This window comes from Cotesia glomerata, linkage group LG4 (assembly GCF_020080835.1).
Source record: "Cotesia glomerata isolate CgM1 linkage group LG4, MPM_Cglom_v2.3, whole genome shotgun sequence".
Classification (NCBI taxonomy): domain Eukaryota; kingdom Metazoa; phylum Arthropoda; class Insecta; order Hymenoptera; family Braconidae; genus Cotesia; species Cotesia glomerata.
In genome coordinates this window covers 16,006,083-16,031,070 of record NC_058161.1, presented here as the reverse complement: position 1 = coordinate 16,031,070, position 24,988 = coordinate 16,006,083, and the positions used below count along the sequence as shown (strand labels likewise).

Below are 24,988 nucleotides of genomic sequence, written 5' to 3'. Positions count from 1 at the left end.
TTTATTACGAAGCGGACCTAATATTAAGAAATAAGAACCACGCCATAAATAAATATTAATAAAAAGATAATTAATATACAATTAAGTTTTTTTGAAACTTTTTAAAATTTAAATATGTCATTATTTACCTCCTATCCCTTAAAAGTTAAACTTATGGAGCGATAATAACAAAAAATATTGTATGACATTTGGCCGTTTAGTCGCGATTTTGATGACTTTTTTTCGATATTCGCTATAATGTTTGTTACGCGAATATTCGAAAACGAGTGTAAATTTCTGTTCTCGGCTTCGCCTCGGACGTTAAAATTACGCTCGTTTCGAACCTTCCCACCACAAACCTTAAGCTCATATCGAAATATCGTCGCTGTCAGAAAACCGCCACTTCACGGCCTTATGACATTAATATCTATTTCTATGAAGAACATTACTGCAAAAAATTATTCATTAAACTGCATTTTTTTCCGTGTACAACCTTCTTGAAACTTCAATTTTGTCATATATCATTGAACAAGTCTTCATCTAAAATTCACCCAAGCTCTGATTAAATTGTGTTTAGTGAAACGAATAGTCATTATAATTACTTTTGATTATTTAAGAATTTATTAATAAAAATGATTATTTTTTATTAAAAATTTTTTATATGATGCTTCGAAAGATTAATGCAAAATATTATTTCCGAATGCACTTTAAATTTTATAATAAAACATATAGGAAAATTAAAATAGTCATAGTGTCACGATCTCGGTAAATTTGACCTAGAACGTCCGATATAAACTATTGCTTCAAAACAATAAAATTATGAAAGTTTTAGAGTTCTATTTAACGAGCTAATGGATCTGAAAAATTATAAATATCGATAAAATTATCCTGAAATACATAAAAACCCGGATAGATAGAATTGAAAAAGGAAAGAGAAAAATTTATCGAGTTTTATGATTGAAAACTATTTGAGAGAAATTTAAAAACTCCGAGATGCCATTTCATAACTTTTCTGTCGTCGGCCTAACGAAGAATTTAAGTGCGCAAATGAGGTACTGTAATAATTGGATAAGTTTTTTATCACGTTAACTAATGAAGTTTACTTTTTACTGGAGTAAAACTAATTAAGACAAAGGAAAGGAAATAAATTTTTCAGCATAATGAAATACAAGATCTTAATTGGCTTACAAAATTAATAAATCTATTGTAGGAATTTTTAAAATAAAACTAGTAGAAATTGAAATAGAAATTGGAATAATAGCTTAGTGGTTAGTTTTCCCGATAATTTTATATACAGGTATACAAACTACAAAAGTTAGTCAGCAAGCCCTTTTATTTTTTACTCTGTGGTGCTCCACTTGATTAATCCGACAAATTTGCCAAGCCTCGAGTTACAACTCGTATAGCAAAAGCTTTCTGAGAATAATCCGTAACCAAGTGCTTAGTGTATTGCGTTGCCAGAAACGTCCTGATAGTCTTGAAAATCTCATTGACCTAAACAGAATTTACTTTTATAATTTAATCTATTGTTAACACTCATTTTTTCGCTCAATCGCTTCACTAAAGTTGATCCGTAGAAAAGTAACATCAATTAAATCTACTTGATTCAAGAAAAATACTTTCTTCGGAATTTTGATATTGTTTTTAAGATTACTTTCTTTATTTTAGAAATTTACTCAAGAATAAATAAATTAAAAATTTTAACTCGGGGATAAACAGAAAGTTATTCAGAGGAAGTTTGGTTTAACAAAACACATTACTGTTTTTAAACGAGATACATAATGGGCAATCAACGCCAAATCGACCACTTTGGAACCCGACCACTGTCGATTTGGCTGGAATGATAATTTTTTCCCATTTTCTATCTCATTAAAAATTTTTTTCAAGAAATTTTCATTTTTTTGTATTCAACTAAAAAAAATTACGATTTTATTAAATAATGATATTTTTTAATATGCTATAACTTTTTTAAAAACTGTCTAATCAAGATTAGGATTTTTTTCTAATCTTTTTTTAAAAATACTTCAAAAAAAAAAATTCAAAGTTATCTTCATTGCTTTTTTTCGAATTTTTGAAAAAAATGAAAATTTTTTTCTTATTAAGGTGGTTTCTTCGCAGAATATTTCACCAAAATTATGAAATTTTTTTTGTCGAAAGATAAAATACATCAATAGCTCACCGACAAAATTTCATATCGATTCATCGCACCGTTTCTGTACTTTACACGTAAAAGTTATGGAGAGCCAATAAAGTTAGCCTGAAATTTTTTGTACCGCACTAGTGATGCAACTAAATTTCATACACTGATAAAAGGATTTGTTTATAGTTAAAAATATTTGTTAATATTTAACAAATCATTTATTAGAGACCACTTTTTAGTCCTTAACAAATATTTCTTAGTATTTAAAAAGATTTATTAATATTTAATAAATGAATATCAGATTTATTAAATACAAACAAATCATTTTAAATACTAAGAAATATTTGTTTGATACTAAAAAATGGTCTCTAATAAATGATTTGTTAACTATTAACAAATATTTTTTTAATACAAATAAATCCTTCTATCAGTGTATTAACTTTATCGGTTCTCCATTTACGTTTAAAAAAGCAATTTTAAAAATTAATCACTCAGAAACGGTGCGGTGAATCGATCTGAAATTTTAGTGATGAACTATTGATGTATTTATCTTTTGATAAAAAAATTTTCATAATTTTGGTAAAATATGAATTTTGAGGAGAAAGTACTTAGTATTTCTTATAACTTCTCAAAGTTTTCCAAAGCATTATTCTTTTAATTTCTATTTTCTTTTTAATTTGAAAAAAATTTTTTTTTATACTGAGCTTATTTCTCAACACACCATTTTAGAAATTTACAAGAAAAATCAAGGCATTATAGAAATCGATACCAAAAACAAAAGTATATAAAAAAAAAAAAAATTGAAAAAAAGTGGAAGTCAAACTTAAAATAATTTTTTGTACTTTTTTTTTTGTGAAAACTGTATTCAAGAAAAAAAATCGAATCGTATCAGAGTTTTGAAAGTTAAGTTATCTGATTCGAAATAGAATGCATTAAGGTTGTTCGGACATAAATGCACTTGCAAAGATCAAAAGCTAATTTTTTGATATGTTATGAATTGCTATCACATACGTCTAAATTAATTTTTTGGAATAGATTTGATGAAAGGTTATCCTTAAATAAATTATTAAAAAATAGAAATTTAACATTTAGCCTATAGAGAATATTGGCGTGATGCACATATATCGATTTATGTGACTATCTATTATAAAAATTAAAAAAAAAACTTCCATTGCGATTAATCAACTTTCGTAAAATACGTTAAAAATAAAATGAAAATTTTCTGACGAAGGCTTTTAAAGATATTTTAATGCAAAAGACAAGAAATTCACGAAAATATCAGTCCATCATAGTTAAAAATAAATAAACCACGTGATTCAGCGCAGTGTGGCAACGTTGCACAGAATAGAACGCGCCAACTTCGAATTTTAATAATTTCTGTGAATGATTATGGGTTATGTTTTTCATCTCAACACTACACAGCGAGATAAATATAAAAAGCTGTTAAGCGCAATGTTGTCAGGTCTATGTTTTGTAAAAAAATACTTGAGTCAAATGTTGGCTATTTATTTTTTTTGATAATTAAATTATTTAATTAATCCAATTAATAATAGTGATAGGTAACGGTTAAATTATAATAATGAATTTTCGTATTTAAATTTTTAATTTTATTAAAAAAAAAAATTTAGATTTTATTGTGATTTACGGGGTACTGTCCGAACAAACTTAAATGTCCTTTTCAAATCCCGAAAGAAAACAAATTTATTTTTAGTTTTGAAAGATTTTAGTTGAGTGAAGAATTTGATTATATCGATCAGATATAATATACTCTTGAATCAAGTGCCAATAGTTATCAATTGAAGATATTGGTCTCTTGAGTCAAGATGTCGAGATTCATGACAAGATATTTTTTAAGCGTGACAACAGGTTGTCTTCAAAATAAGTTTCTCTAAAAAATTATTCTTCTTGAATCAAGATAATTTTTTTATTAGTTTACTTATAATCAGTTGTAAAGTGAGAGTTAACAACAAGATTTATGATTTTAAATAGTACGATATTTATTATGCTAGTGAACAAGCGTACACGCCGTTTAATCCTGTATCATAAAATTAAATCGACGTTTAAAATCACTTCAAATATCAATGCTATTATTGTATTAATTAATCCTAGCTGACTCTGCTGAATGCCGCTCGAGCACCAGCACCTATATTCCGATATAAATTTCATTCATTTTATTTATAGACTCTTTTTCATCTGAATTATATTTCACCCTCATTAGCGTAATGGATTTTCATAACAATGAAACAGGGAGTAGTCTCCGAAACGCAATATTAAAATCATATTATAGTAATTAAAGATAGCATTTGAGATTTTTTTAAATGATGTATTGCGATTATTTAATCATGAAGTTTGTTATTAGGTCAAAATAAAACGGAATTTAAAATATGTGCAAATTTAAATGATGTAGCGTTAATTAGCTAATTAATTCTGAATTTCAAAAACAGTCGATTGAAATGAACTAAAACATAATTTTTTACACTTGATTCAAAAGAACTTATCTGATAAAATCTAATAAAATTTATCTAGTCAATTGATGTAAAGCTCTTTTGAAATTATGAAGAACATTTTATAGAAAGTTTGGTAAGAATTCAATGCATCAAATAATTTATAAATTCTAGAAAATTAATAAAATTTCGCCTCTGAAATATTTTAATGATAAAATGGAATTTTTTCTGTTAACTTTGTTATTATTAAACAAGTCATGACCTAAATTTGTCCATTTTCAAGGTTTCATATGCTTTTCAGCGATATTTTATTTATTATGATATGTTTTCGGAGTAGTTATAAACAGATTTGAATTTTGTGATAATGTAATTTGTTTATCGATTTAATTTGTTTTGTACATGTCAATATGGTCATATATCAAATGTTAATTCATACAATTAAGGTAATTCCTCCGTGAAATCACATTTCAAGAAATTTTGTTAATTTTTTTTTTTTTTTTTCGCGGTTTGAAAATAACGTTTACTGTCCGAAATATTTTTTCTGTTTTCTGAGTTGAAGTGAATCAAGATGACTATTAAGCCTATTTTTAACTAAAAATAGTTTAAGCAGTTGTGTATTGGGGCTCAGTATAAGAAGTTTCTTGTGTATAGTTTTTTATTCGTTAAAGTTGGGAGGTTAATATTGAAAAAAATAATTAAAGTCTCGACTAAAATTTGTCCGCGATGAGCCCGTGTATAAGGAAATAAAAAATGTGATTTTTGAAATTTAATATCCAATTAACTAAACGGTAAATCTTTTTAAAATTTTGGGATTAGATAAATGCCGTATTTATTTATACGTATACTTAGCTTCAAAGGTAAAAGTTGGAAATTATTTTTCACATTAGATTCGCTCGAACCTCCTTAAGCTAAAATTCTTTTGTTCATAACTCGTAATTTCCGGCAGGAAAAAAGATTTACAGGAGATTATTCTATGCTTTTCATTATAATTCTAGGCACACATTTTTTTAAAATAAAAAAAAAATTTTATAAATTTTTTTAAAATCTTTATTAATATTAAAAAGGCAGTCTAAGGTTTTCTTTAACCTTTTTCCAGGAAGTTAATTTTTTTCTCATAAATAAACTTCAACTCCTGACACGCTAATGAGGGGTAATTCAGTGAATTTCCTCCATTACTACTACAGGAAATAATAATAATAATAATTCCAAGATATTCAGAACGTTTTAAGGCTCGCGCGCGTGCGGATTGTTGGTCTACGTATACGAAATAAATGTTGCGCTAATAATGTCTTTTTTTCGTGTGTATACGTGTTGGCCGTCATCAACTTTATCAGCAGCATTCGCTCTGCTTTTTCATCAGATTCAATGAGGTACCCTTTCGACGAGACGTAAGCAGTGAACTGTGGTTGTGTCGTGCTGTGTGATGGTTTTGGTGCCGATGGTGTCGGAGATGGTGCTCGGGTTGTTGGTTAGGTTGGTCATTGGGTGAATCAAGATGGTCAGGGATGTAGTCATCTTGACGAGTATGGGGTGGGGGCCGTAGTGTACCTTGGACCGGCGGAAGAAGCCGCTTGTCATAGCGCGTCGACAGCAGCAAATTGTCCAGAATTTCCTTGTCTGATTTTCCTTCCTCAAAGCTGCAACATATTCGTCAAATAACCAACATACCCCATCTCCCACCATAACATCAAATCCAATTAATTCTTTCCAATTGTCTTATATTTCACTTTTTTTAGTTTTACCCGACTGCGGCTTCACTGGAACAATACCTTTATTTGTTCTTTCTTGTGTACATATACACACATATGTAAGTATACCTATAGCAATACACAAGATTTGACCCAATAACAAAATATCTATAAAAACATACCCGAATTTTAATCAACTCCCGATAAAAGTACGCTTAATGTTTTTATACTATCGAGTTTATTGCGCAGAAAATAAATTTACTTGTATAAAGTAAATAATTTTGACAAACTTCATTATATTGATTTGACTAAAAAAAATTCTTAAAGGTAGTTTATTTACAAATATAAATAATGCTATGAAGCGGGAAAGAATAGGAATTGTTTCTGTCCGACTCCGCAAATATATACCTTTTCATAAATTGTTGAACTTTAATCTGTTATTTATAATTAATTAGACGGTCAAAAATTTTTTTTGCACGCCTCATAGCGCGTGAGGTTGTGCTTTATACTCAACTCATCAAGGTCAAGCAATTTTGTGATCTTAAAATGTCTCTATCACAACCATATTACAGTTATACAATGATATAAGTAGATGTACACCGAAAAACCACTTAAATTAAACCATCTTCTACTTTCTAAAATCATTTCATGTTGCTATTTTGAAAAAAAAAAAAACGTTTTGAAAAAAATTTTACGTGGACGTCCGGATGTCACCCCATTTTGGATGTACCAACGATTACTCCCGAACAAATTGATATTTCAAAACCGGACCTTTTTTATTAGTTTAAGAATTCGATGAACTGGGTCCGTATTTCATATCAGTAGCCTAGTTTACGTATTTTTTTTTTTAATTGAATTTTTATTAAAATTCACTACGATACAACCGTACAAAGCCAAATGAACTTTTCTTATTTGTCACGGGAAAACTATGGCGCCACTTGATCAAGATAGATTTTTTTAGACTGCGTGCGCATATGACAAAAAAAAAGGGCGCCGATATTTAAAAAAAAAAAAAATAAAAAATACTCTGCAAGAAATTACTTGATTATAATTTTTTTTTTTAATCAATTACACAATTAATTTTTTTCTTAAAAAATGAATGAGCGTTATGAGGCGTGCACTTTTGGATTTTCCAAACTTTTTATTTTTTTTTTAAATTCACAACAAATACATTAAAAGACAAAAAAGACAAAAAAATGTCAGTTTTTTTTTAAAGTTTCTGACAGTTAGTTTTTTTTTATAACTGAGAAACTGGTACAAAACTGAAGAGAGCGTATGCGATCAATGTTGAATATCCAATTTTTATTTGAATTCATCTTAGGTTATAGGTGGTCAATCGAGTTCAAATTTTTAAAGTAATTGTATCATCATGTCCTTAATAAGTATACAAAAATTTAGAATTTTCCGACAGTATGGCTTAACCACGCCAACTACCTTAAATTAAGAAATTTTTCTTGGTTTAAGTAAATTTTACTTGATTAAAGAATTTTTCGTCTTGATTCAAGACAATGAAACGTTTCAAAATATTTTCTTGGTTCAAGAATTTTTCACTTGATTCAAGTTAATTTTTTTTCTGTTTATGATAAGTAGGGTGGCGCAAAAAACTGGCAATTTTTTTCCGCTTATTTTATGAAAAATAGATTGGTTCATCCGAATTTGCATTGAAGAATTTAAATAGGACACAAAATATGCGTCAAAAAAATAATTATTACTACCTTATGTTAATTAATAGCTGTTTATCCCGTATTTATGAAAATTAAAAAACTTTGAAGTGATTTTTAGAATTTTAAATATCGGTATTAAATTTTTCAAATTCTAAAAAAGTTTCTAAATTCTAAAAAAAGAAAGTTTTCGATCATTTTTATAAATCTTTAGAAAGAGCCCTTAAGGAAATCCTAATAAAGTTGTAATTAATGTAATGATTAGAAAAAGTCTTAAAAATATAAAATATTGAAGAATTTCAAATAATTAAAAATAAAAAATCTGAACATTTTCCAAAAATTTTTGTAGGATTTTGAAAATGGGACAGTATAAATCAATATTGCTTAAAAATAACTTCGGAAACAGCACCTAAAATTTTAAAACAATAATAATAATTATTTTTTGAAGTTTCATAATTTCACAAAATTTTTTAATTTTAAATCTAATTATAATTTACATGCTCTTTCTTCATACTATGCTATTTTTACTGCTAAACTCTTCATAAACATTATAAACAAATCTATTTTCACATAAAGCTTGAAAAAAATAATTTTTTTGCCCACTTTATAATCATGATAAATGATTGACCTGATGATAATCATTATTATTACGTACAATGATAACAATCATGACAATATTTAAATTTGATGTCAGAGATATTTTGCCGGTGGGTCAATTATGATAAAGCCGTAGGTAGCAGTTAAATTACCTGTACAGTGTGTTATTTCGATTCTGAACCATTATATTAACCTTGCTTTGCTTAACAAAATATAACTTCTATATATGAAAATGATAAACTTTCGCAGTCGGGTTTATTAATATCATCAATCATCACCAAAATTTAATATTCTTCTAAGAATTATTAATTTAAATCTATGAATGATTAAACTATAATCCATAATATATATGCATCACCCTATATCTATTTTGTTCATTTGCATAAAAGTTCAATAACATTTTCCAACTAACTATAAATAACTCTAATTTATTATAAAAATTTTGGTATGTAAGTAAATTTTTTATACCAGTCAAATGAACTATATTGTAATCAGTAATCACAATTAATATTAAATTAATAAAATAAAAATTGAATACGTACATGTCTTCGGAGCGTACGAAGGTGGCAAAAGTGAGAGCTAGGGTGAGGACACAGAGGGTAGTGAATAGTAAGGAGCTTACAAGGGAGGCGAGAGACAGCGAGAGGATGGGTGATAAGCGGCTGCTACCACCCGCACGCCGCCCTAGCGCCACCCAACCCATTCTATGTCATCTGAAACACAAAACATTTATGATATTAAAGTCCATTTCATTTATAACACAAAGTTTAATCTCTGTGTTTTTATGTACTGGGACAAAAACTACTGTAACAAAATAAAAATTTTAAATTATCTTGGTTTTAAAAAATCTGTTCCAATTCTCATATCTGGCTATACTGTATATCTTTATATGTATATATATCTATTTCCTGATATATATGAGACAAATAGGAGTTACGGTAATTATTACGTGAAGCGTTCCACGTTCACGTAACAGGATATTGGTAGGAAAGGATTGAGAAATATATACATATAAAGATATTCAGTATATATATGAGACAAAAATAGTAATCCGAACAAAAACAGTTTCACTGTAAAAAAAATCGCGCCAAGTCCACGTTCATAGGACTAATGGGAAAAAAAAATTTCTTTTTTCTTTACAAAAAGATATAAAATAAAAAAATTAGGAAAACGGTTGACCCTAAAGGCCATTCCGTTAATACCTGGCCGCTTTTTTGAGCTCTTCGAGCTCAAAAGTACAATCTGTGTGTTGTTTTAAGCTCTCCGAGCTCAAAAAGATACCTTTTCTATGCTTTTGAGCTCTTTGAGCTCAAAAGTCTGATAGAAGTTTCATAGAACACTTTTTTTTTAATGTTCATACCGCAATAACTTTTGAATGAATGAACCGATTTTTACGCGGTTGGCGGCATTCTATGTAGTTTTTTAAGCCTTATAAATAATGTCTAAGTTTCAATTGGTCAAACTAGAAATTTCGGAGTAACTCTGAAAAAACACTTTTTTCGGTTTTCTTTCGTTCACGATATCTCTCGAACGAATCAACCGATTTTGACCGGATTGGCGGCGATCGACGTGGTTTTTTAAGGTTGAAAGCTGATTAGCTTTTGGAATCGATCGGTTGAGCCGTTTAAAAGTTATCCCAAAAAAACCACTTCAGAAAAAATTTTTTTTCCTACTTTTTTTTAGATTTCTCCAAATTTCTCAAAATCTATCGGTCCGAATCGGTTCAAATTAACAGGAAATCTAAGTTTGGCAAAGTCCTTTCGAATGGCACCAACCGCGATGAAATCGGTTTAACGGTTCAAAAGTTATGAGGTTTACATACTTACACACACACACACACACACACACACACATACATACAGACATAGTGACACCCTCGCGGGAATAGTCAGGAAAGCTTCTTAGGACCTCAAAACGTCGAGATCTGATGAAAACTCGATTTTCGAAAAACGGGGTAAAACCAATAACTTCCCGATTTTTTAAAATTTTCAATTTTCTTAGCGGGAAGTTAAAAATTAAAAAATTCAAGTAACCGATATGATTGTATTTGATTTTCGGAAATTAAAAAAAATTTTATTGTAAATTTGAAAATTAAAAAAAAAATTTTAGAACGTATTTAGTTTGCGTGGTTGCAAAATATTTTACTTTTAATGAAATCCGTAAAATCTATTTACTAGGACTTTAAAAAAATTGAAATACACAATGACGCACACCAATCATATCGCCGACTTTAACTGTTGGGAGTGGTACGTTTCACGAAAAAAAGAAAACTCGAAAAATTAAAGTATAAAATGTAAAATCGGTCCCGTCGTAATCAAAACTAGAAAAATTACAGTTTGAAATAACATTTTTCTAAATTCAATTTTTTAATTTAATATTCAGAGCTTGCAATGTAAATATTACATTCTACAATGTAACTCTTACAAAATCTGTAATAATTACAATCTGAAACTGTAATTTTGCCAGTTTTCATCACGAAGCGCCACGTTGCATTATATACTGTAATTTTTCGAGTTTTCTTTTTTCCGTGTGGGGTCTTTTTGGTTTGTGAAAATCTTAACCTACGCGGCAAGGGTTAAATCTCAACCAAGCTGGTTTCTAAGACCAGCTTGGGATTCGAACCCACGCCTAGCAGTTGATTGAATAAAATTATTAAATAAAAAAAACGTTATGTTTTCTATATTGTGCTTGATTTTTAGTTCATCTCGTGATGTATTTTTATCGATTATTGTACTAAATAAAAAAAAATGCATGGAATTTTAATTTAAATAGTAAAAGGTCGCTCGAAAAAATCTAAACTATAATGCACTAATAAATTGAAAAAAATTATGAGCGACCTTTCAAAATTTAAATTTTGAACTGAAATTTTCAGAAACTTATTTTTTTTTAGTCTATAAAATTATACTGTAACGAGAAAAAAAATAAAAAAAAAAGAATTCGATTTTTGACGATTTTTGAAATTTAAAAAAATTTGGAGCGACCTCAAAAATTTTTTTTTAAGCTGTCCTTAGGAGAGAGCTCTTAAAACATCAAAAACTAACATTTTTTCACTCGAGACAAAAAAAAAATAGTCGGTTTTTTTGGGCCATCCTAATATACATATATGGCCAATTTTCATGTCAGGGAATAAATATGGAGCTATCAAATCATGTCAGAGGCTAATATAAACAAATTTTTTTCGCAGCAATACTCGAAAAAAAAAAATAAAATTAACTTGAACCAAAACGAAAAATTCTTGAACGAAAAAAATTATTTTGAAGAGTTTAATTGTCTTGAATCAAAACGAAAAATTCTTGAATAAAGAAAAATTTACTTAAGCCGATCAAATTTTTTATTTTGAGAATTTTTCTACTTTAATCAAAACGATCAAACTCTTCAAAATATTTTTCTTGATTCAAGTGAATTTTTTTTTCAGTATACTATTCGAATCAATCTATAAGGAGAAAAGTTTCGTTTAATTCTATTGATCGTCATCGAAATTGCTTAAGACGTAAACAAGTTACTCAAAGTCAGACATCAAGTAGAGTGTAACAAAGAAAAAGAGAGAAACAAAGTAATCGCCTAAAATTTTCTTCAGTGTCGTATCCTGGTGAGTTATTATGTTACCAAAGTTCTTGAGAAATTGATGAAAGACTTAAAATGCATAGTTATGTATTATATATATCAGCCGTAACTTATATCTTTTGTGAAAGTTGCGGTGAATTCATTGATGCGGAATTTTCTTGTAACCCTCGCTTGCTTGATACTGTGTCAAACAATTTACTTTAGCTTTTTGCTCGAGTTCATCTACCACATCAGATCACCGAGTCGAGTATCGAGTAATAGGGACTATTTTTACGCTTGTTCAGATTACATTTTTATGGTTTCTGCTTTGAGTAATACTAATAATTGTGTTTGATAATGTGTATGAATAATGATTAGCTTTAACAAAGTGATGTTTTAACCTTCGTTGTGAAGACTTACAACGTTATGACGTGTTCTTTATTCTTTTTAGGTAGATTGATTTTAAAATCTGCCTGTTGCAGAGGTACTTATGTTAACATTTATATCAAATTTTGTTATGTTTTGTTGTTTTGAGTGATGGCAAAAAGTAGAATTAGCTCGAAAGTTTCTATATATGTGTGATAAAATCGGTCTTGTCTGCATGGTAACGGCCGTGATTTGTGACAAGTCTTGATAAAATTTATCGGATTTATTCGATGAACAAAAATCTTGGTCAAGTTAAAAATTAACCAATTCGGACCATTCGTTTGGAAGATGTGGGTGGTTAAAAAGCATTTTTGATTTTATCAAAATTTTTCGAGTTTTTTCCAAATGACTTTAAAACTATACATGATCATTTAATTCTGCTCACTGAATTTTAAAGCGTATGCCATTAGCTTTAGTCACTGTATTTATGAAGAAGTTTTTTATTTAATTTAGTATCATTGAAAAGATCTTGATCCGTCTTTGTGCTTTTTCAAGGCTTCGTATAGTTTTCAGCAATAGCTAACTTATTATCGTAAGTTTTCGAAGAAATTATGAATTGATTTTAATTTCGCGCCATATAAAATTTATTTTTTTTTGTACATTGATAAATAAGTAAACTTGATTCAAGACAAAAAAAATCTTAGCTCAAGAATAATTCCTTGTCTCAAAAACTTTTCTCTCGACTCAAGAAACACATTTTGTTGAAAAGGACGTCCTTGATTCAAGATTTTTTTTTCAAAGAAAATTTTTTATGAACATATTTTTATCATAAAATGGGTTTCTGTAATAAAATTTGGTATCATCATAAAGGTCATGATCTGGACTCGAACCCGGACTATTTGGTTACGTGCCAATGTCTCTACCGGTTAAGCTATCCGAGACACTGTTCGTAACTACCATTCAGTCACCTAATAATCTCTTTTACTTATTTTTACTTTAAACGGGATTAATGTAGTTAAATTTTATATCATTTGAAAGGTCTTGACCTAAATTTTTGTCTTATAATCTTAGTCGTATAATGATTCAACCGACTGCTTTCGTATTTATTAATGTATCAACAAAGAATGTCATCAAAGAAGGTTATATAATCCAGCGAATATATAAAATTCAAATACGATGCCTTTCGGTGACTGAACAAATTCCAAATTTTAAATACTTTGTTTTACTTGCCTCATTACATACAATGCAAATTTTTTAAAATCGTTCAGGAACTTTTGATTCAAATTTTCTATCTCTATACCTTCTTAAAAACTCTTACAGTAATTTAGGGACACCCTGTATAATTTATTTAAATAAATTATGTGATAAAAATTGTTCATTTTTGGCATGTTTTTGTTCAATAGTCCTTATACTTATAACTATAAATTTGTTGGCTCTGTATACAATAGTAATAAATATGTGGTCATAATATATTAGAAATTATTAATTTCATCCACAAAATTTCGAATATTACGATACTTTCATATTAATAGTTAGCTTTAAATTTTCCTCAACGAGAAAATATTCTTATTATTTTTAAAATTAATTGGCTCAAATATTTCATTGCTGTCTTCTGAAAATATATCATAGCTTTTTATATTTTTAGTCATTTTTAGTGAAGATTGATACAAGTCTTTGTTGTGTGAAGATTATATATAATATCATGCTCATTATCTTTCATATTTATCATAATATTTATAATACATGAAGAATAATTGAAAAAGCGCTGTCAGCGCTATTCAAATTTTTTTTGATAATAAATGGAAGTCGGGTTTCTTGCATCATAATTTTTCAAATTAAGATGATGAATATCTTAAAACAAGAGTGAAATTTTTGAATCAATTTTGTTTTTTTATTTCAGTGGTCTGCTCCGTTTGAAAGGCAACTCGTTGAATTTATAAGTGGATTATAAAATTTTAAGTGCCTTATAAAAGAGTTATAACTGTGAATCTGCGTCATGCATAATCCTCAAAAAGTATCAAACTGTGCTACTAGATTCGGTTGATTTTTAACACTTAACAGGCAAACTCGATAAAAAGTACCCACCCCTAAAATTTAACTTCATTAGAATTTTATAAACTTTGTTCATGTTAAAGAATCATTCTGGTTTGTAACTTTTAAAGAAATTATTTTTTTTTACATTTTTCAAAAGTACATAAGGTAAAAGCCCCAATTATTGACGCTATAAGAGACAAAGTTATGATTTCATTTTTTTTAAGCAATCAAATATAAATATCGATGAATTTTGTTTGTGGTAATGTCTTCAGTAATGTTTTAACTAATCAATTTCTTTTTTTAAAATGATAATCAGTGATATTTACTAATTAATTTTAAATAATTAAATATATGATCTGGATACACCAATTATTGACGGGTTGAAAAACTGATTGATCTAATTATTGACGTACCGTAACCCCAATTATTGTCGCCCCTACTGCACATGCGTCGAATCATTTGGTTATATTGTTATTTATCAAAAACTTGGTATAAAGTAATCAATATTATTAAAGTTAATTAATAATAATTTCTATGAATGAATAATTATTATGAAAAATATAACAATTTGTTTAAAAACTTATTTAACACTAAAACACGCCGAGTTATTTGACAGTTAAAATCCTTGAATATAATCGCGTATATAACGTATTTTATACTTAAAAAAAAAGGCGTCATAGCGCTGTCGACTGGCTGTCAATATGGGATTCACCATAAAAATTATGAACTAGTTATTGACTCCCATTATTTAAATATCGTAAAGCATACAATTAATTTCGATTATTTAATTTTATAAATATTTCATATATTGTTAATTAAAAAAAAAATAGATCATATAATTACATGAAAAAATTAATTTAAACTCGGCAGTTAAAAAAAATGCTTTTCTAACCAAAGTTGTTAAGAAAATAGACGCTCGTTAGCTGATTTGATGAACTGGTACTAACTATATTTTTTTTTAATAATTAATATTTAGTATTTTGAACTGAATGTGATTTTTTTCAATTTTTTAATTAACTAGAATATAATAAAAATTTATTTGATCGTTATTCTTATTACAGATAATTTAATATATTTAAAAATAATTTAGGGTGTCAATATTTAGACCCCCGTCAATAATTGGGGCTTTTACCTTATATCTAAAAATATTATGTTAAAATTTCTCCTCCATCCAAGATCGGATCACTGTATCTATATTATTTTACGACGTTCATGATGTAAATGTTCGAGTGGAAAAAAATTAAATTTTTAAAAAGGGTGAAGGGATTTTGTATGGTGGCTGAATAAATTTTATATCAATATCTATAATACTTTCTGTGTAAAAAAATAATGAATGCTTTTTTTCGAGCGCTGGAACCAGAAGGATCCCTTAATTTAATAACAAAAAAATTTCTTTGCCTTAATTCGATACTTGAAATTAAATTTTACCAGATATTTTTACCTTTATTCAAAAGTTAAATCTGTTTAATTTAGAGAAGCTGAAGACGTATATCTTTTGAAAATTTAACTAGCGACAGTCTTTGATTTCAAAACGAAGTAGCAAACATAAATTATGTAAGCGATAATTTGTAAAGCAAAGCTTCTCTTTTTCCTCATTAACAATGAATGCATTCTGTCCAAACACATACTAACAAAAACAACTACAGCGAAGTGAATAATTCGATATTCCAATTCGAAAATTGAGTTTTTACGATAACAATTGTAAACAAAAATGTTTTATTAGCTTTTAAATGGAAATTGATTTATTAACTGTTATTGTGAGCGATAACGGTAACCAAAAGCTCACAAACAGTTCCGGCTTTATACCTCAATTAAAAATTTAAGTTTCAAAAATTTTCCGAATAATAGCGTCTCAGGTAAAGCTTAACTTTGTAGATAAAAATAGCGTGATTGAGTGGAACATTAATAATTGCTTTTGATACACAATGGAAGAGAGTTTGTTGACTAATAAAGTTTCAAATTAATCGATTCGATTGAATGAGAGGATAGTGGTTTATATCCGACAAATCGGAATATAGAATAGAGATGCTAAATATAACTAGTGAAGTGCTACTTTGTTTGTACGCTTTTACAAGACTCAGATGAATAAATAGATATTGATTAATATGTATTAATGAGATTTTATTTAGTAGCACAACAGAAAATCAATTAATTAAGAAACATACTACAGTAATTACTACTCGTGAAAAAATATTCGAATATCGCCTGACATGCTCATATATGGCCGTATCAGCTATGATATATAAATTGGTCAGATCATAGGACATATAATGACTATATATGGCCAAATAAAAAATATTATATGCACATATCAAGCCATGTATAGATAATTCCCATATCAGTACATATATTGATCATATCAAAAATTTTTAATTTGAAAGGCAAAATAGGGTATCCCTTAAAAAAGAGAAAAAAAAATTATTTTCCAAATATGAAATACAGTTCCATTTTTCCAGAAATGCTCAGGTGAAAATTAGTATCAAGATAATAAACAAAAGACCATTCGGCAGCCGAAATGGAAGTACACGGAAAAAACGAGATTTAACTGGTTTCCATGTTGGACGGAGCCTAGTTCCATCTATAGTGAAAAAAATTTACAAATGGTTACTACTTCTATGTAGACTGTAGTAGGTACAGTTTTCGTTTATTTCAGTTCAATCCGAGATGGGGCTCAGAGCCATCTGAGATTTATCTGTTTCAGATGGTTGTCAGTACTGCGCGCATGCTTGTCAGTCCCATCTTACATAGAAGTGGCGTCCATTTGGAATTTAACTGGAATCTATCTGCAGATAGTACCTATTTTTACATTATCATTTTCAAGTGCATTTTGCAATCAAATATATATGAATAATATGAATGAATAATAAGTATATTATAATAAATAATACACATTATAATTTTATTCCAAATCAAAAAACTAATCCTTAATAAGTTAAAAAAAAAATAAATTTAAAAGAAAAATTTTTAATTTAAAATTCAAAAATTAATATTAAAATTAAAAAATTAAAAAAACAAATTTTAATTTCAGTGTAGTACTATTTTTTAAAACAAGATGAAGATTGGTATTCATCAACTTCTTATTTTAAAAAATAGTACTACACTGAAATTAAAATTTTTTTTTAATTTTTAATTTTTTTTTTTCAATTTTTAATTTTTTTTTTTAATTTTTAATTTAAATTTTTTCTTTTAAATTTATTTTTTTTTAAACTTATTAAGGATTAGTTTTTTGATTTGGAATAAAATTATAATGTGTATTATTATTATAATATTATTATTATTATTATTCATTATAATATACTTATTATTCATTCATATTATTCATATATATTTGATTGCAAAATGCACTTGAAAATGATAATGTAAAAATAGGTACTATCTGCAGATAGATTCTAGTTAAATTCCAAATGGACGCCACTTCTATGTAAGATGGGACTGACGAGCATGCGCGCGGTACTGACAACCATCTGAGACAGATAAATCTCAGATGGCTCTGAGCCCCATCTCGGATTGAACTGAAATAAACGAAAACTGTACCTACTACAGTCTACATTGAAGTAGTAACCATTTGTAAATTTTTTTCACTATAGATGGAACTAGGTTCCGTCCAACATGGAAACCAGTTAAATCTCGTTTTTTCCGTGTAGATTTCACAGTGAATCCAATAACTATTAAAATAATCATTTTCAAAACGAATGCAAGAGTGAAATTCCATTAAATAGACAAAGAGAGTAAGTAATTTTTGGCCTAGACTGATGGTGAGGTATGCAAATTAATGTTTGTTTAATAAGCTTTCAGATGCAGTTTACAAAAAGTTTACAAGTTATCGCATTCATTAGTTATGTCGCAAAGAAACAGTAAAAGTGCCAATGTTTAAGGATTTTAAAGAATTCGAATTTCTGTCATTCCTAAATTATTTATTTTAAAAAAATATATAAGTATGCAAATTAAAGCTTACTTAATAAGCTTTCAGATGCGATTTACAAAAATTTAATTTTTTTTTTGCAATAGTGAATAAATTTTTTTTCTGCAATAGTTAAAAATGAATTTTAAACATTTTAAGAGCTTTTGGAATAAAAATATTTTTTTTTTCGTAATTTGTAGGGTACTCCATTTAGTCTTGCTATCCCATTCTATACCCTCCCCCTAATTTAATAGTACAGTAAGTCTGAGAAGTTACTGTAAGCATTAGACGACCTTAAAAGTATTTTTAATTATAGCCATCGGGTATACATAACTCTGATCGATAATAATAAAATGTGTCTATTATACTTTCGTATACGCAAAATTTATCTATTCATCTCATGATAACAAGAATTTTTTAAGGATAAAAAAATTCACTGTCACAATATTGCTTCTATTAATAAATAAATATATGAACGTATAAAATGATAGATAGTAATAAGTTATCATTTATCATTATTCTTTAATTTACTTGAATTATGATCACATGATCAAGTCGGGTTTTATCATACATAACACTATTGTTTACAAATTCCATGTGTTGTATCACAAGATTATAATGAAAAAGTATGTGGATAGAAAAATTAAAAATTATCAAAAAATAAATTTTTCAAAAAAAAACAAATATAATTCTTTAAATGCCGCTAAAAAATCGATTAATTTTTTACTAAAAAAATTCTAACGTAGCTGGTGATTATTACAATAATTTTTTCTTATGTGTATGTTAAAATTGCCTACAATTGACGTTTACGAATAAAAAGTGTTTCAAACTATTGACCATTAATCAAACATATCGTGTTAAAGAGGAACTCGAGCGTTCATTGGCATACTATTAAAATATATCTCTCCCCCTGGACATTGAATTTCTGATGTTCATAGACCCTGAGGGAACAATTAATATAAATTTATAATCAAGTGATCCAAATACGAATTTCATAAAAGTTAGAAAAGTTAGAGTCGTTAAAATTCATATCTACGGCGTATGGCAATTTGTTTTTTCGTATCTATTAAACTTTTTCAGGTCTGCAATATTCGATCGAGACGCAAATTAGTGAATATAAAAATTTTTTAGTTATCTTGATCATACCACTATATTTTGACAATTATTTCCACTATGAGTTTTAAAAAACGGATTTTTTAACCAAAATTGAAAATTAATTTACTTGTTAGTTTTTTAAATTATTTTATAAATCATTCTTCTTGCCACCAGTGTATTTTTTTTAAACATTTATACGAGGATAATGGATTAAAAATACAATTTCTCTTGACGAGAAAGGAAACTCTTGATTTTTAGGCCCCAGTACAGCTATGCCTTCGCGCGATCGCGCTTAAGGCATGCAATAACGTAAATTGAAGCTATTTTTATGAATAAATTTAAGATAAAATTCCTAGAAATTCAGTTATCATTTAGTTTTATAAACCGTTCATAAAAACCATTTATTTCAATTACTGTATAATTAAAAAGTGAAGCTTTTAAAATATGTTCAAAATTAAAACAATTTCTCAATAAATTTTTTGTAATTGAAAAATAAAAAATAAGGTTTGTTTCTGCTCAGCAATATTCTGATAAAAATTCGCTAATTCTAAATGAATTTTTACTAACTTATGTCAGAAAATATGAAACAATTGATTGAATTTTGAAAATATGTTTTTTGATCCCAACTGAGTCACGGGTCTTGACGTTTCTGAAAGGATAATCTTCGATTCTATAAATCTCAAGAAAAAATCCGTTGAATCTCGATAGAATACAGCTGAAAAGGTGTATGCAGACATAGATATGTATAATTTATCAATAAGACTTGAGTACTACTCGAACATAAATCATTCTATATCAAATCTATGGCTTTTTTTTCAAGCATATTCGAGTTTTCAAGTTTTCAAATACGTTATTCAATGCATCGAAAGTCTTCGTCATTTCTTGACGTTGTATCTTTCTTCGTACTCGTGATATCGATTTTGAAAAGGCTCCTAAAATAATATTTCAAATAATATCCTTATACTATTTTTAATAAAATTTTTATGAGCAACCTACTCTAAGAAAAAAATTATTTTTCCACTCACAAAATTTCTTATGCTGAGAAAAAAACTTTGTATTGCTCTACTAACAATACGTGGTATTTTACTCCGTCTACTGCTCAGAAGAATACGTATACTGACTATCACAATGGGCTCATTCAAGTTTACTAAGATCTCTGCTCTTGGCAGATCTTAGCAGATTTTGTACCAAAAACTGAAAGTGACTACATTCTCTCTAAACAATATCTATAAGAAAACAATGCACGGTATATTAATTTAATTAAGCTCAGTCCAACCGAATTCAAAATGGAATAATAATAACCTCGCTTCAATCACATAATTTAATTTTTTAATAAGTATTGAAATGAATAAAAATAAAAATTATATTTGTAATAAATAATAATAAATGATAATTTTCAAGGTAGTATCAAGAATTATAATTACTTATAAAAATTTTTTTAATTTGTTTTTGACTATATTGCACGCCTCATAAGCGAAGCGAATGAGGTAGTGCTAGAACTAAAATTGTCACTATCTATTATCTATCGCACTTTTAGAATATTTACACATAAATATCAGGGAAAAACACTAGTTTCAACACATAACATTTTTAAAAGACATTTTGCTTTTTAAATAGATTACTTAAAAAAATGTTTAAAAAATTTATTCCGTGGAAGTTCGTTAGTTTGATGTATGTATGGAAACTGGCGTGGTCACGGTAACTGCCAAAAAACTTAACTGATCAAGTCCATTTTTTTTTATACGCTTTAGTATTATCCAAAACTAAGTCCTTTCGAAGATCACTGTCTAATTCAATGTATTTTATTTATAATTAGCGATAAACTAAAATCCACTTATTGTTTGTATATCTATATATATGTAAATAAGGTTCATTGATAAAACATGCGCAGTACTTTACTTTCCTGGGTGGACAATGGCGCAAAAGATTTAAAAATATTTTTTATTTTCTCCACGATACACTTATAAATATGTAATATTTTAATCAATTTTGTAGTGGAAAATGAGATTATGAGGTGTGCACTTTAGGATTTTTCAAACATTTTTATAAATACACTGAACATCAATATAAACAACACAATATACGCGGGAAAACTCGGAATTTACTATAGTATTACTGCGCGCAACTATACTGGTATTTTGACCATAAGAAAGCTCGTTCAATAATACTTTGTATAATGATAGGAACAATCTTTTTTAGTACACTGATAAAAAAATTGACTTGACTAAAGAGCCAAACTCTTGAACCAAGAATTCCATTTTGAAGAAAATGAATTTCTTGAGTCAAGAGAATAAATTCTTGACTCAAGAAAATTTTCTTAGACCAAGAATAATTTCTTAGCTCAAGAATTTATTCTCTTGACTCAAGAAAATCGTTTTCTTCAAAATGGAATTCTTGGTTCAAGAGTTTGACTCTTGAGTCAAGTCAATTATTTTATCATTCTAGATTTCATAGAAATCTAACTATTGCATTGGTCCTCATGACGCAACTTTTGAAAAATTTTGCTATATTCTGACTCAACTTGACGAGCTGAGTCAGAAAATTCATATGGTTCAAAAGTTTATATATGTATATATATATATATATATATATATATATATATATATATATATATATATATATATATATATATATATATATATAAGCCAGTCCCATGGCTAAGCGGTATAATGCTTGTCATGCTTGCTTGGGACTGGTGAGGCGTGGGTTCGAATCCCGGTGTGAGCTGAAATTTAATTTTCAGTGAACATCGGTGCTCGTAACTCACGCCGGGCTGTACAGGTTTGGGTTTTTCGATGGTTTCCCCAAGCCCTGTGCTACCGGTGGGGCACAGGCAAATGCGTGCAGTTTCCCAAAGTCGGCCCATCGCCGCATTACTCTCCAGGCTGAAAATGTATGTAATACCGCCAAAACTTATTCTGCCAAAACTTAATGTACCGATCAGCCTGGAGTCCCCTTCCGGTCTCGGCCGGACCCCCATCGAGACAGAAGTCTGAAAAGCGGGGTTAAAATAATAATAATAATATATATATATATATATATATATATATATATATATATATATATACTACAAACTGGGACACTCTGTGTATATATATATATATATATATATATATATATATATATGCATATATATGCTATATATATATATATATATATATATATATATATACACAGAGTGTCCCAGTTTGTAGTTATTTAAATTGTTACCTATGTAATACAGACTTTGTTTAAAAATTATACAATTTTACACCTACCATTTCAATAATTAATAGTTTTATGAATTAATGAATATACTGCCCAATAGTAGTAATTTAGTGAATAAAAGTATTCACAGAGTAAAATATCTTCAACATCAAAAAATATTTTAACACCGGAAAAAAATATTTACACCGGCAGCGGTGTTATTTTAACATCACTTTCGGTGTTGGAATTTAACACCGCAAATTTTAACACCTACACCGCTTTGGACTTACCCCGGTTTTTTTTACAGTGGACAGACACAAACTTAGAACCAAGAAACATGCTATTTGAAATTACTCCAAGAACTCAACATAGAAACTTGACTATCGTAAAAAATATATAAAATCGTAAAAAGGCACAAATTGAGGTCAAGACTTTTTTGATGAAACCAAATTTAACTATAAAAATCCCTTTTAAAATAAAAATACGCTCGTCACACAATTTTGCTTACTCATTTAACTATTTAAATGATAAATTAACTATCACCAAAAAAAAATCCAACCGTGAAAAAACATAAATTCAGTTTTCGATGTTTTTGATGGTATAAAATTTAACTATATTAATCCATTTTGTAACAAAGATATATTTGTAACAAAAATTTTAGAATTTTTTAAATTATACGGATTAATTTATTGGATCTATAATCTTATTGACATTTACCAAATAAAATAAATAAATAAATAAACAAATGATATTTTAGGTAGAATTCGGATCTATTTAGAACTTTTCCAAAAACTTATAATAAATTAACCATCGCTGAAAATCATATGAATCCTTCTAAAGACATAAATTCAGGTCAAGACCTTTCCAACGATACCAAATTTAACTTAAAAAGAAAAAAAAACTCATTTCATCATATAAATACACTCGAGACAAAATTTCTCTTATTCCCTTAATTTTATCAAGAATCAATATATATATTACAGCTGTTTTATATTTTTTTCACATTTTTTTATTTTATTATTATTTTATAATTAAATGAGTATTATGAGTCGTGCACTTTTAGATTTTCCAAACTTTTCTTAAAAACATAAATTATTTGTTTATTAAAAAAAAATTGATTTTTTACAAATTTTATGTTGGCATAACTCCTTAAGTAGAACTATTTTGCTATAGTCAGACTTCAATACTTTTTAAAAAATAAAATTTTATTTTCTAATTTTCCAAAGTATTTTAGAATATTCTTTTAGTAAATTAAAGAAAAAAAAAATAATCATCTGTGTACACGTCTTGTTGAGAAAAAAAAAAAAAAAAACTTGCACTCGTATTTTGACCAGAGCGTCGGCTCAATAAAGTTTATTCCACTTGGTGAAGTACAAAATCCAAGAGACTTTTAAGTGAGACAGAAATGCATTTTACACAACTTTATAACATGCCGTCGGGGTTTTCTGCTTTATAAGCTCGTACATTAAGGCGTATCTTTTCACATTCTGCTCACGAATTAGTTATCTTTATAGTTACGATAAATTATCTTATTCGCTACTATAAAATGCAAGATTGCTCTTACCGATGGTCAAGATTTAAAGTCGATAAGTGACTAAAAAATCATAATAGCTTTTATACTAAAATAAAAAATAAAAAAATTGGAACATTCATTTTTAAAAAATATATAAAGTGATTTTTCAATAAAATTTACTTATAAATTCTGAATTTCCAAAAAAAAAACTACGAAATAATTATTTAAAGTTAGCTTTAACAAATACACTTCAACAAAATACGGTCATACACGAATATGTTCGGCTTATAAAAGTCCACCGCATAATTTCATACGTGATTATGATTACACATAATTACACATAATTATGCAAGCTCATAAATAGGCATATAACATATATTATTCATAAGTTATTTAACAATTTACAAGTGCACGTATAACAGATACTAGATAAAAATAAATTATTATTAACCACCATGACACAGTTTGTAATAAAAAATATAAAAATACCAATCTATATTAACCCTATCGCTATTGATTTACGTTTTCGCTATCTCTTCTTTCTGCTCATGTAACATTTTTTTTTATAACCATAAACTACAAACTCTGGCCAATATTCTCTCAGCAACGAACATTCAAAAGTTTTGAACTGTAAACAGTAACAGACAAGACAAATTCCGATTGTAATTTTAAACTTTAGACATCTTTTGAAGACAAATATTTATACTAAGTGAATTAAATAATTCTTATACTAATATATAAATTTGAAGTGTTTCATCTTTGTTCTGTTGTAACTAATAGAATCACATCCAATCAATATTAATTTTTTATTGCTTACCGAAAATACTCCGATTTAAATCCA

At 27.8% G+C, this 24,988-nt stretch overlaps 1 protein-coding gene across 19 annotated transcripts in view; it reads right to left on the bottom strand.

The window, feature by feature from the left end:
* The window catches only part of LOC123263674 (glutamate-gated chloride channel), a 168,465-nt gene that overhangs the window by 68,229 nt on the left and 75,248 nt on the right, over window positions 1–24,988 (bottom strand). For all 19 annotated transcript variants that reach the window (XM_044726600.1, XM_044726598.1, XM_044726602.1 and 16 more), the window contains exons 3-4: window positions 9,052–9,222; window positions 6,112–6,200 (exon numbers count right to left, since the gene is read on the bottom strand). In XM_044726600.1, the coding sequence (XP_044582535.1) occupies window positions 6,112–6,200; window positions 9,052–9,212 (250 nt within the window). In that variant the 5' untranslated portion in view covers window positions 9,213–9,222. The remainder of the gene's footprint in view (window positions 1–6,111; window positions 6,201–9,051; window positions 9,223–24,988) is intronic.